Source organism: Seriola lalandi, unplaced genomic scaffold (assembly GCF_002814215.2).
Source record: "Seriola lalandi dorsalis isolate HSWRI2012SDOR001 ecotype SW California unplaced genomic scaffold, Sedor1 jcf7180002054929, whole genome shotgun sequence".
In the NCBI taxonomy this organism is placed as follows: Eukaryota; Metazoa; Chordata; class Actinopteri; order Carangiformes; family Carangidae; genus Seriola; species Seriola lalandi.
The window spans coordinates 1,580,847-1,593,660 of record NW_019525481.1 but is presented as its reverse complement, the minus strand read 5'-3'; the positions used below and the strand labels follow the sequence as shown (position 1 = coordinate 1,593,660).

The following is a 12,814-nucleotide window of genomic DNA, read 5'->3' as shown; positions in this document are numbered from 1 at the left end:
GGTGGGGGGCTGTACACTCAGTGAATGCAATTACCATAATTTCAGATAATGTTTGAAATAAGACGCAGGGAAAGGAGCACATCGCGGTGACCGCTTGTGAGATTACAGTAATTGGCTCCCCTTGGATCAGGGGAGGGCAATAAAGAAATAAAAGGCGCCTTGAAAATATGTTGAAAACAAAGAGCAATTACCAGTGACGGGTGTCATTTAAACTGTTCATAGAGCATCCATTACATGTCAGGATATATTTCTCATTAACTTCCTCAGGACTTCAGACACGCCTGCACCACCTCACCACTGGTGCGCCGCTGCTTGAATATACTGCCCCAGCCAGCGGCCTGACCTTCATTTGAATAATGTTCTTGGAGATAAGATAGCTTTTTAGTTCACCTCAGCTCTTGGTAAATATGCCGTTTGCCGAGCTCTTTTATCTAGAGTGACATTTTCATATGGCAGGACTGACCTGCACTTGCACTGCGCCGGCCCACATTACTCATGTTCATGCTGAATTCAGAATACAAACTAGCACAGTATAATTCATCTCACTTAAGTTTGGTTTGAGTGTTTGTTTTTTGGTTTTTTGGTTTTTTTGCCAATGCCAGGCAAAATTCGACTTTTATTGATTGAAGCGCCGAGCACTGAGCGAGCACGAGCTGGAACTGAAAACAGTAAAGAAGCTGACAAGACTGACCATGGCCCAAAAGTAGTTAGCCATCTGCTGTCGGTTCTGAAGGACGGCCCAGAGGAAGAGATCCCTCCAAGGATGTTCAGAGCGCTCCTCTAACTCAGCCAGGTTCTTCTGGCTGTGGAACAGTCGACCCTTCGCCGGCTTCTCCTGGAGCACACAGACAGCACACTACATGTATTAAGTCTACTCAGTTTGCAGAACATGCCGTTATTAGATAAGTCGTACAATCTATGGCAGTCAATATTGTAAAACCAATTACTCCCTCTGCCAAGACGGGGATTTTTATTTGGTAGTCTGTCTGTCTGTCATATCTCCGAAAATGCAGAGAGTGATTTCTACGAAACACGCTGAACAGACAAACCTTGAGCCAAAAAAAACAAAAAAACAAAAGCAATTTGATTTTGTTCATGGTCTGATGTGTAATTTCCTCCCTGAGATTATCACCTTTTTTTTTTAGCTGTGCAGCATGATACAAACGACATACGTTACACAACAGAGAGAGAGGTCATTAATATGCACATCCTGAGGATATGTTAAGACAAGATTTCTCAGGATGTAACTGCAGATTTGCGATGATGATCCATGGCCTCTTCCTCTCTGCAGTTATGGTGAAAGTGAAGCAGTGCCCCCCCCCCCTAACTTGGGGGGTCTGGATCTGTGCAGGGGGGCTGCATCATGACAAACAGGGCTACACAAATCAAATCCAATTTTCCATGACTTCAATAACATGATGTAATTCCTGAAACAGTATCACGGGGTAACGCAGATGGAAGATCCTCCCAAAGGGTAAAAACAATGGGACGTCACTTTAGGAGAGAAAAGCTGAGACAGAAGAGCAGGATTAACTAAAAACTGTGATGAAGTTATTGGTCTGACTTTCTGTTTCACTTCTGCAGGATGAGAGTCACCGTTTTCCAGGAAGTGAGTTTACCATGAAGTCTGCGCATCGTCTATTTCTCTGCATCCTCCAGTTTGAAATGAAACAGTCTGAGAGGGTTAGGAGTGAAATATCACTCTCTGCTCACAACTCTCAGACAAATGCAAACTGTGTCAAAGGGTCACAAACACACATCACTTCACTTTATGGCGTCACAGGTTGAAAAGGATGAGAGCAGCTGCAAGACACAGCAAAAGGTGGAACCCAATTCATCATCTGAAGGATTTCTTATTCAGTGCAGTGTATACAGTTTACTGGAGCTTTTGTGACAGAGTACACTCACTGTGGGACTCTTCTGGTAAAAGCCTTTGCAGGAGTCATGGAGGAAGTCCTTCAGCACCTTGGCGACCTCGTACAGGGTGAAGCGGGGTTTCCCCTGCTCGGGCGGGTGGTGCCCAGGTGGACCGGGCGACCTGGCGGCTCCGAGCAGGAGCTGCTTCTCCTCGTACTTTTTGAGGAGCAGGTTGTGCAGCAGGCTCTTCTCTGACACGCACCAGTAGAGCTCCTGCAGGCGACCGTACGTAAGGAACTCGCCCAGGTTCACCCCGTTGTCCACAAAAAGGCGCACAAAGTCTGGTTTGTCATTGATCAGCGCGTCCATCATCACCTCTTCCAGGTCGCACGCCTGCAAAGATCCACGTGTTACAGTGACTCACAGAGCAGTGGAAAGGTTTTTGTAATTGCTGGGTTCTTTTCTTATTTACTAAAATGTGCACTGGCTTGCCACTCTTGTTTTTGTGCTGTCTAATGAGTCACTCGTCAATAAATCATTTTCATATTGATTGAATACAAATAATGACAAATAGGATTAAAAATAAAAGAAAAGCTCAGACAAGCTTTTTTCTGGCTCTAGGGATGGAAGACATTCATGATTGAACTTTTCTTTGTTAAACACACTGAATATAAGACTAATGTAATGTAATTACCGGAGTGTGACAAACCTCTAATCAGATCACTCTGTATTGATCTCACCTTCCACTCCACATCCCCGTTGAAGATGTCACTCTTGGCGATGTCCACCCGGTTCCAGGCCACAGCCAGCTTCAGTTCATCCAGGAAGTCCTGAGCTTCCTGACTTTGGCTCTTACAAGCTGATGCGCAAACACACAGACACACAAGATGTCAACAAATTATGAAGGGCCCGAAATGTCAAGGCTAACTCTCTCTCTCTCTCTCTCTCTCTCTCTCTCTCTCTCTCTCTCCATGCAACTGCAAAGTCAAATTGCAAGTTTCTTGATCACATACAGTAGCTCTCACAACAAGTGCTTTACCCTTGACGAGAGCTTTGAGAATGACTGTATCCAGCTCCGAGCTCTCCTGCTCGGGGTCGTGCACGGTGAGGAGATGCCCGTGATCAAGTATCTTCTGGATCTGATTGGCAGGATGACAGTCAGTTATTATTAACACCCCACTTGATTTAAGTTATGTGTATTTTTACAACCGTTTCCCTGTGTATGTCGGCTTGAAAAAAAAAATATCTCACATTATTGGTATCTTTCCCTCCTCCTTCAAACCCTTAATTAGGTCATCACATACAAATTTTTGAAGATAAGGCTGAAAAATCCCACATTAGCTCCTCTCGCAATCTTTCCCACTGTGCCCCATTTTTCTGGCAGTGCTGGAGATGTGTGCGTATCCGTGTATGCGCCTGCCTCCGTGCTGTGCACATCGCTCTCACCAGCTTGACCCAGTTACTGATGTCTGTGCTGTGGTGGGCATTTGGAAAGGTGTCCAGCAGCAGCTCGTGAACACTGTCCGTATCCCAGCACCCCTTATTCATCAGCGTGACGAGGATGTCGGCCACGCCTCCCGAGCCTGCCAGGATCAGCCATGGTGTTGAATTGCCAATGCCTTTATACATCCTCTGCAGAAAAAGGACACAGTGTTCAGACATGAAGACAAACTCACAAAATGGCATCATGTTTTTACTTAATAACTTCGCAATCGACAGACAGTCATATTGATCAGTGTAAACCGTCTCTAATCTCCTCAGTTATAGCTCTGTTTATGCAAATAAGCAGGGCAGGCTTTTGAGTTGAAGAGATTGGTTTTTGTGTAAACAGATATAATTTGTCTCACAGTCTGGCTCTGGCCCGCTACTTCAGGAGGCGGCCCAGACGAAATTTGATTCGGGGCCTAATTCTCAGGCCACTGTTCAAAGTGAGATTATTCACATTCACGTGACAAAACAGATATCTGGGTTTTAAAAAGTCTCTTCGCGGTCACGTCTAAAGTTCTTGAGTTGCTGATTGCGCAACGAAACAGAACTCACCTTTAGGATCTTGGGTTCCCCGTGGACCAAGAGACACAGAACAGGGATCTCAAAACTCCCCGCGCCTGAAGGAACCGAAAATTCATAACAATATAATTTGCATCTCAAGAGTGTGTAAAATTCATTATACCTCCCACTACTGTTTGACTGGTGCATCAGCTTCTCCTGTCAACCGCTAAACAACCACTGTCTGACTGAAGTTTTCTTCCCACACCAAGTGAAAAACATCTCTTTCACTGGTTCCCTTCGTCTCCCAGTTAAACCAAAGGATGACGTCACCTCACTGGTAAATTATGAGCGGTTGTGGAGTTCAACTGTTAAATGACAAAAGTCAGGAAGAATAAACATCAGTTGCATCCCTCTCTCTGCATATTTATGTTGTGACCCCTTTGTGAGGAAACCTACTATGTCTTATACAATGTGCTGGTGTTTCCCAGTAAGATAAAACATGATACAACCTTTCTCAACAGTGGTGTTGAAAGGAAGTAAGAGCGAACTGTAAAGCATTTTTCAACTTAAAAGTATCCTGGAGGTTTTAATGTCGCATGTTTTCCCTGTTTTGTTTGTTTTCGTACTCATGATTGTGCGAGTCACATGATTGGTTTCCCTGACGCTCGTTTGAGGCTGCTCCACTGGCCGTCAGGTGTTGGTGGTAAACGCACAAAGAAGCAGGCAGAGAAGAAGAGTGACTGCGAGCGAGCAGACGTGGATACGAACAAGCACAAATGAACTAAACACATTTGTTAGAGTAAAAACATGAACTCTGGAGTAAACAAACTCTTTGTTTGTTTTACGAGAGAACTCCAGACTACCTTTGATTGTTCAGGGTTTTTGCGGAGCAGCACCAGTTATCCACCTCATCCAAGTTTGTGGTTTAAAACCAAAAGAGAGAGAGAGAAAAACGTCTGCTCACTCGCTCCTCTCCAGGAGACAGTGCACACCTCTCTCCGGGAGTCTCTATTTCACTCTTTAAAATGCATTTTTTATTTCCCATGGGCGATGAGGAGTTTCACTTGCTGCCACAGTAAAAAAGCTCTGAGCTGATGTGCGTTTACTCTACTACTGCATTTGTGTACAATTTAGATTTTACAACAAGCCACATAAAAAGGTCATAAAATATGAAGCAAGGGCTTTTTTAAGCTATCAGTATGTGAAGCAGCAACTCGCCACTGTGAAATAATGCTTAATGCATTATAAATAATATAATAATTCAATACCTCAAAAGAGACAATTTGTTAGAACGAGTGCTTCTACTTTTAATATTTAAATACGTTTTACAGTTTATAGTTCTGTAAATGTTATATAAGTAAACGTGCAGGACTCTGGTGTGGTGACTGGTGCTGGAGTAACAGATGCTCACTCTCATCACTGGTTCCCAGCAGGGACCTATAGACGGCTTTACCTCCGTAACCAGTGCGCTGAAGAGAGATGTGCTTGAGCAGCTTCACCCTCATCTCGCTGGTGGCTCCCGCTCTGTTGGGATCCTCCTCCACCAGCACAAAGTGAGAGTGGTGGCTGTCCAGGGAGTAGACCGACCCGTGAGGCAGGTCCTGTGGCTTGTACGCGACAGGCTCGTCCGGCTTGAAGGCGTGGATGCAGGCGTGCAGGGGAGACAGAGGACAGCGTTAACACAGTGGGTGAAAATATTTGCTGCTGTGTTGTCTTGTGTGTGTGTGTGTGTGTGTGTGTGTGTGTGTGTGTGTGTGCGTGTGTGTCCTGAAACCTTGGCAGTGAGGAGAGCTTGTCGGTCGTGAATCATGTTCCATGGTGCGATGCCAATGGCCACTACTCGAACTTTAGAGGAGGTGCTCGCCAAGGAGTGATCTCTCACCGCCTGGCCCAAGTGCTTGGTGATGCCAAAGCGAAGGCCATTAGTTAAAATCCATGCACCTGAGAACAGAGAAGCAGTCACATACATACGTGTGTGTGTGTGTGTGTGTGTGTGTGTGTGGGTGTGTGTGTATGGGGCATTTGTGCAGACAAACCCTTATTACGTGTATGTATCAAACTAGAGAGCTGTGTCCTGGATTTCAGACGAGCAGCTGGTCTATTGATGATGCTAATTAGATTATCGCCTTATATAGTTGTGGTGCTAAAGCATTCAGCGTTAGTCCTCCTTACATACATTAAAATTCATGAAAATATTTGACCAATCATGCAATTAAAAAAAATCCTATAAATAATTCATGCCTCTTATTTTAGACCTCATACATCTAAATAAAAGACTGGCTTTCATCTCTGTGATGTGTTTTCTCGTAGTTCTGCTACTGGTCAACAGAGGGCGGCAGAGAACCCAGTCCCTGAGCGGTGCTTTCAAAACACAACGTTTTATTTGTTAATTATTATTATTATTATTATTATTATTATTATTATCACCTGTGCTCTGTGCAGCCTTCACAAGTCCTTTTCTCAGAGTGTCCCTGAGCCAGGGCTTCATCTGAGCCACCTCATCTCCTCCCACCAGTGCCACCACCAGGTGTGGAGGAGCCAGGCCCCACTCCTCCGTCAGCATCTGGTAGATCAGCACCGGGTCCGTGTTGCTGGACACCCTCATAAACTGAGTGGAAAGACACGAGTCGAAGTGTCAACAGTCCGACTCAAAAAAAAACAACAACATTTCATCTCCAAACTTTTCCTCCTTCTGTCACATAACCCCTGGGTGTTTGTCTAGTTTCACCTTTCCTCTCGTCTTTGTGGAGCCAACGAAGTCGATGTCGCCCACTCGTCCGGCGGCCCAGTGACTCCTCTCCCTCTTCATTCTGCTGGCCAGGCCTCTGGCTACATTCTCCAGTGTCTCATCCACCGTGGAGCAGCAGGAGCAGCCCAGCAGGACGCTGAGAGAAACACGCGTTAAATGGATATGTGAATTGTACCATACAGACCCTGCTACCAAAACACAACAGAAACCATCCTGTCCTGCTGCTCCTGCTGCAGAGCTGTAGACTGAGGAGTCACTCTCTCGGCTTTTCAGTCTCTACTTTTGTCCATTTTGTCCATCGAGGAGTTTCTTGTGTTGTTCTGTTTGTTTGTTGTTTAGTGGGAGGCTTCTAATGCTGATCAAAGAAATTTCAAAAACATTTGCAGGAAAGTAAAGCCGTGGGTCGGGAACACAAAAATGATTAATTCCACCACGAAACTCCTGCACAGCCAAATAATGACTCCACGGGAATTATCTATCTCTTTTTGACATCCCCCTTTTTTTTCTTCTGACAGATAATTGGACATCGAACAACTCATTATTCTCTACAACACTATAACCCTCACTTTAATTGGGCAAAGCTTTAATAATTTCCAGACGGGGTCATGATTCATATTATGTTGAGGCAGATCCAGATGCAGAGATGGATTCATTAAAAACAACTCATTTGGATGATGCTGCCCTGTTGAACGTTCTTTAAGACTTCTTTATAGCTCGGCCGCTTTGTCCTTAATCTGCTCTATCAAAAATGTAGCACTTTGCTTTTCTCAGTATTTAACACTGGACTTAAAGCTTTCCGTTCTACAGCGAGAAATAATGACCAGCTCTCATGAATTATTTAAATAGAAAACTGTACTTGGAATTAGTTAAGGCTTGTTAGTCCAGTGCAAATGTTTGCTTCCTGTAGCACCTCTTTCCACTTTGGCTGTGCTAATCACTGGACTGATCTGGATGCTTGCAAATGTCTCTTTTCAGACGCCGTGATGGTGATGTCTTTGTCGTGAATACTAATACAGCTCCGTCATTTGTTTCAGATAAGAGGTTTCTACCAACTGTGATGAATGTACTGTATTTATCACTTCATAGGGCTCATTACTGACTTCTACACACACACACACACACACACACACACACACACACACACCTGTGCTCCTCCGACCACTCCAGTACGTCGCCACATCTCAGGCAGCGTGTCTGCGGCTGCAGTGTCCCCTGTAAACGAATGAACACCTGTGAATACGTCATGACCTACAGCTGGAAACCTTCTTAGAGAGACTCGTGGTCAATGCAAAGTTGGCAGAATTTTCATCCTCGCTTCGCATGCAAAGAGCTTCCTGCCTGATGTTTGAACTTGAAATACACAAACCGCTGTCAATCACATAAAGTGCGTGAAACAGAGGAAAACCGCGTCACGGCGTCGAACCTCTGAACCCTTCTGACGTCAGTGTGCACGACGTTGCTTTCGACATCACGACTTGGTTTTGTCGAGTAAGTTATTGTTTTCCCGGCTGAAAACAGCCACAGTCTGTTTATCTCTGAGTGATTCTTTTCATGAGAATAAACGACACCCGGGTTCAGACGGTAAACTCGTTCATTATTGATATGATTATCCATTTGCCTGAGTAAACACAGACTTTTATCAGCCAGCGTTATTTGCATGGGCACTTGAGCTGCTGGTTGAAAGATGAATAAAACAATGAGGCAACACAAGCGGCTATTGCACTGACAAAAAGCAGTGGTGTGCCCGTGCACGTTGAATTAAACACAGAGTTTTTAATAGAATTGTGGTGCTGCGGTTAACACCGTCTGCTTTCATGTAAGTGTTGTCTTGTGGGAGCCTTTATTTGACTACAGCTCTGAGTCTGGGAGGGAGAAGACTACTGGGCATGCAAACAGGACGATTTGCATGCAGAGGTAGAGGTGGAGAGGACGTCCAGCTGTGCGCGTTTTGTGTTTCACCAAAAAAAACAACAAACACCTTTACACACAAAACACACTTTACATCTTTCTTTGGACCCAACAATCTCCTCTTAGACACATGCAGGAAACCGTTCCTCTTGAAATTTAAACACAAAAAGCTTCAACAAAATAAAATCCTTTTGTGAAAAGCAGTTTCTGTGAATGCAGCGATGCACATACTGTATATCTTACAGGCTTATATCTTAAGGTTTGCTATGAAAGGACATAATTAGGAACCAATATTGTACAAATTGTGGTTTAAAAATCCAGAAAAGGGACGTGGCTCCTCATATTTTTAACACCATAAACCACGAGAGTTAAAAAGTTTGTGAGTATTGAAAGTATTGATTTAAAGCTGATTATTGATTAGGAGAAACACATAAAATGTGTCTTCATTAGTAATACTGTGGGTATATTAGAGCTTCTCTTTGAGAAAATGATTAAACCCACAACTTCTGCCTCATCTTCAGGTCGACTGTAATTATAACCTCCAGGTCTAGAATCATGTAGAATCAAGTTTTACTCTATTCAACACATAAATCTCAGGATGAATCTCCCACATTGTGCTGCCGCCCTTGACATACAGAAACACAGTGTGAGTGGAGGAGGAGGAGGAGGTTGTTAAAACATTCATCATCAGCTACAACATATATATTATACCAGGCAGAATTCTTTCACATTGAGGTGTGAAGTGAATAAACAGAGAAACCATACTCCACCATACTCACCAGAGGTGTGTCTTGTCTCTGCTGCATGGCTGACATCGACGCTCCTCGACTCCTCCGGCCACCACGCACCTGTGAGAGCTTTTCATTCCTCCCATCCCTCAGGTCAGCCACCCGGGGCCCGTCAGGAAGTGGGACAAAGGTGGGGCTCTCCCTCCGGCCAATCCCGACACGGCCTCGCTGCCTTGCTTTGCATGTTGGTCAGCCGCTCCCATCAGCACCAAAACACTCCTAAAGACAGACACTCACAAGAATCCTTTACTGTTCAAGTCCAAGTCATGTGCAACTAAAGAATTATACAGAATTAAAAATGCAAATTGCAAATCAGCAGCACGGAAAATAGATTAATGCAACAAAAAAAACTGTCATTTTTCCCATTAGCTTCTGTCAGTGTGACAACTTTGCCATTTTTAATATGAGTGAAATGGAGACGATGTGTAATATATATCAGAATGATTGTCTGACGAGTTCCATGATAGTATTGTGCACCATCATAACATCTATGCTTACTTTTCTTTGCTCGGCCTCCATTGCAGCACAGATCCGTCAGTGCTGGACTGACAGCTTAGAGAGGGGAAAGTGAACGGCCCCTCCCCTCACTGCCATCACTGAGGTGCCCTTGTGCAAGACCCATAATCCCCAATGTTTCCAGTGGAGCTGCCCAGTGATCAGGTTGAATCAGACTGGGATTTAACTGGCAGCTTGGGAAGTATTTAACAGTGTGAGTGAGAGCGGCGCCTCCTTCAAGTTTCTCAGCCAAAAAAATCTGTTTAATCAAGCAGAAATTATAATATAATTAACATAAAGTAACCAAATTGATTTGGTTTCTAACACAAATACAAAAAAAAAATTACTTTAGAACCTCCTTAGAACAACTCTTCTTTCACTGGGGACAAAAAGCAATTAAAGCAATGACTTTTTAATTACTATAGTCATGACCTATATGTAACTGAAACTAAATCCCCTCTTCCTGACTTGAACTACTTTTCATTTTAGACCATGCACTTACTTTCAGCCTCATCTTGGCAGGAGGACTTTGGCAGCAGAGGCGCCTGTAGTGGCCACTCATCGCTGTTCCCTGGAGGCTGAAGTGCGCTGCAGCGGGTTGGTACCGTCTCATTCAGAGAGAGTGTTTTGCACTGGGTGGCAGCTCGCAGCCGTGCAAATGAAAAGTAGGATGAACTCTCAGTGACAAGATTTTGTGTTGAAAAGGCAAATGACATCAGACATTGACTCAGAACTGATGGTTACTTAGAGGGCAGACTTCCAGAGACTTTGATTGATGGTGTCAGTGCTCCTCCTCATCACACAATGAATGGATTTCGTCCCCTCCCCTCATCCCTCAATGCAGACAGCTGCAGCCAATCAACATCCGCTGCTCATTGTGTACCAACAGAGCATCGTGCGCCCTGCAGCTTTTAAATAGTCCCGCATCCATGTGACGAGCAGAGCAGGCCAGAGCGGAGAGACAGCAACAATATCCTTCCAACCTAAACTAACACGCAGACTTTGACCATCATAACTCGACCAGAACCACTGAGTGATGACTTCCACCAGGCGCAGAGAGTCGGTTTGCAGGAGTCTGTTTGGCCCGGTGGACCACGAGCAGCTGCGCCGGGACTTGACGCTGAAGCTGAGGGAGATGACCGAGCAGGACAGCCGCCGCTGGAACTTTAACTTCCAGGCTGACGTGCCTCTTCTCGGCAGGTTCGAGTGGGAGGAGATGCCCGCGGACCGCGCTGCAGCTTTCTATCAGGAGTCCGCACAGCTGAAGGACGCGCTCGGCCGTCCCAACACTGAGGATGACGACAGGCTGAGCGACCGTGAAGGGAGCGCGGGGGCCGACCAGGAGAACTGCTCCCGCATCTCCAACACGCACAAGTGTCCCGCTGAAGTGACGCCCGTCCGGAGGAAGAGGACGCTCTCCAAGGCGGCGGCGAAGCCCAGAGACAACGCGCGAATTACAGGTGAGGAGGAAGTCTCACAGAAACATAATGACTTTTTATTTCATCCTGTGACATCCGTCTGTTTGAGAGAATGTCAAGTGACCAAACATTTTCTTTCTTGTTTTTTCTCACAGACTTTTTCCCGAAGAGAAGGAGGACGACAGAGACCAAGAGCATCCTGAATCCTCCCCACACAAGTTCCTCTGAAGCAGCTCTGTGCAAAACTATAAGATGAGGCTGCTGCTGAAAATGGAAATTATTTATATTTCTACAGTAATTTTCATGGACTGAACCAAAGCCCATTCACTGCACCAAAGGGATTTTATTTTATTTTATTTATTTTATTATCTTTTCAGTTGTATCATTTGTGCCTGACATGACAAAGTGTTATTTATTTTATTTATGGAAACTTTTTTTTAATTATTATTTAATGTGTTTTCATTTTCTTCACCAGTGACGTCACAAGTGTGTTTGTTAACTTATCCAGTTGTGTGTTTTTTTTTTTAATTTTTATTTCTATATATTTCATGTGTTTGTCAACCTTCTTGGTGAATGAATGTATTGTGCTGAGCTACTTGTGTTAATTGTGTTACCTATATATAAAAAGCACTATATGTTGTCCTGAACTAACTGAGATGCAGATCAGAAAGATTGTAAAATGTTTACAAAGTTGTAATTTTAATAAACTATTTTTTTCAGAGTTACTAACTGTACTTCTTATTTTGTGGTTGTTGCGTTTTCTTCATGGGGAACTTTTCCAGTTCACTTACACACAATAATCCATATTCGCTTGTTGATAAATGCGAATTCATTAGTTATTTGCCCCCAAACCTTTTTCAATATGGAGACGATTCTTTACACATTTGACAGTAAACTCACTCCTAGATACTTAATCTTTAATAAAATGTGACAAAACATTTCAGGAAGCTACGTCAGTTCAGGGTTTAGTTGTGCGTTAATGTGCGACACGTCTCCTCTGCTTGGTGACAAGTTATCTGAACAGCGTTGAACACTGCAGCTGTTCTTTCTTCAAATGTTTTTACAGCAGTTCCAGTCATTACGAGTGTGACTACCACTTTATATAAAAGCCACTAAATACCAATCTGAGGTTTAGGATTATACCCACTGGTGAACAGAGGTTTAGAATGATTGTTATTCCAGCATGGCTGCAGTCTTATGAGAGAGCAGGTCTTTGGGTTAGCGGCAGCCGCAGATGACCACGTTCATTAAAAAAAAGTGTTCATCGGAGGAGTTGCAAGTTTGGCAAACGAAAGAAAGAAAGAAAAGAAAAAAAAAAAAAAGGTTTTAGAGTAATTGCATTTTCCAGGATGTATTATGAAATGATTCATAATCACAGTCATAAGCACTGTGCTGTCAGGCTTAAAATTATATCCGTTAATATGAGCTGTAACTGCCAAATTAGCCCATTAGTGAGACCAAATCCCACAGAAGCGTTTGCACTCCCACAGTGTCGCGGGGTTTCAGCTCTAAAGCGTTTTCAGAGGCCATCTGGCCGGAGTGCAGGACAATGACCACAAAGCAGAGTGTGCCATCTATTTCACCTGCAAATCAGCCCTTAGGACCCCCCC

The 12,814-nt window shown here is 44.2% G+C and overlaps 2 protein-coding genes across 2 annotated transcripts in view; one reads left to right on the top strand and one right to left on the bottom strand.

The window, feature by feature from the left end:
• Positions 1-9,494, bottom strand: part of trpm5 (transient receptor potential cation channel, subfamily M, member 5) — an 18,475-nt gene extending 8,981 nt beyond the window's left edge. The window contains exons 1-12 of the mRNA XM_023393159.2: positions 9,283-9,494; positions 7,740-7,807; positions 6,575-6,731; positions 6,274-6,454; positions 5,621-5,787; positions 5,300-5,477; positions 3,898-3,962; positions 3,304-3,489; positions 2,897-2,996; positions 2,598-2,716; positions 1,909-2,250; positions 692-835 (exon numbers count right to left, since the gene is read on the bottom strand). Coding sequence (XP_023248927.1) covers positions 692-835; positions 1,909-2,250; positions 2,598-2,716; positions 2,897-2,996; positions 3,304-3,489; positions 3,898-3,962; positions 5,300-5,477; positions 5,621-5,787; positions 6,274-6,454; positions 6,575-6,731; positions 7,740-7,807; positions 9,283-9,318 — 1,743 coding nt within the window. The 5' untranslated portion in view covers positions 9,319-9,494. The remainder of the gene's footprint in view (positions 1-691; positions 836-1,908; positions 2,251-2,597; positions 2,717-2,896; positions 2,997-3,303; positions 3,490-3,897; positions 3,963-5,299; positions 5,478-5,620; positions 5,788-6,273; positions 6,455-6,574; positions 6,732-7,739; positions 7,808-9,282) is intronic.
• A 1,202-nt stretch (positions 9,495-10,696) lies between these two features.
• On the top strand, positions 10,697-11,929 carry cdkn1ca (cyclin dependent kinase inhibitor 1Ca). Its single transcript, XM_023393184.2, has 2 exons — positions 10,697-11,246; positions 11,360-11,929. Exons 1-2 carry the CDS (start codon positions 10,823-10,825, stop codon positions 11,458-11,460), a joined length of 525 nt encoding a protein of 174 aa, XP_023248952.1. The 5' UTR covers positions 10,697-10,822; the 3' UTR covers positions 11,461-11,929.
• Positions 11,930-12,814: the final 885 nt, after the last annotated feature.

Coding starts and splice junctions, on each gene's coding strand:
- cdkn1ca (XM_023393184.2), top strand. CDS start 10,823: ATGACTTCCACCAGGCGCAGAGAGTCGGTTTGCAGGAGTCTGTTTGGC. Junction 11,247..11,359: donor AGACAACGCGCGAATTACAG/GTGAGGAGGAAG, acceptor TTTTTCTCACAG/ACTTTTTCCCGAAGAGAAGG.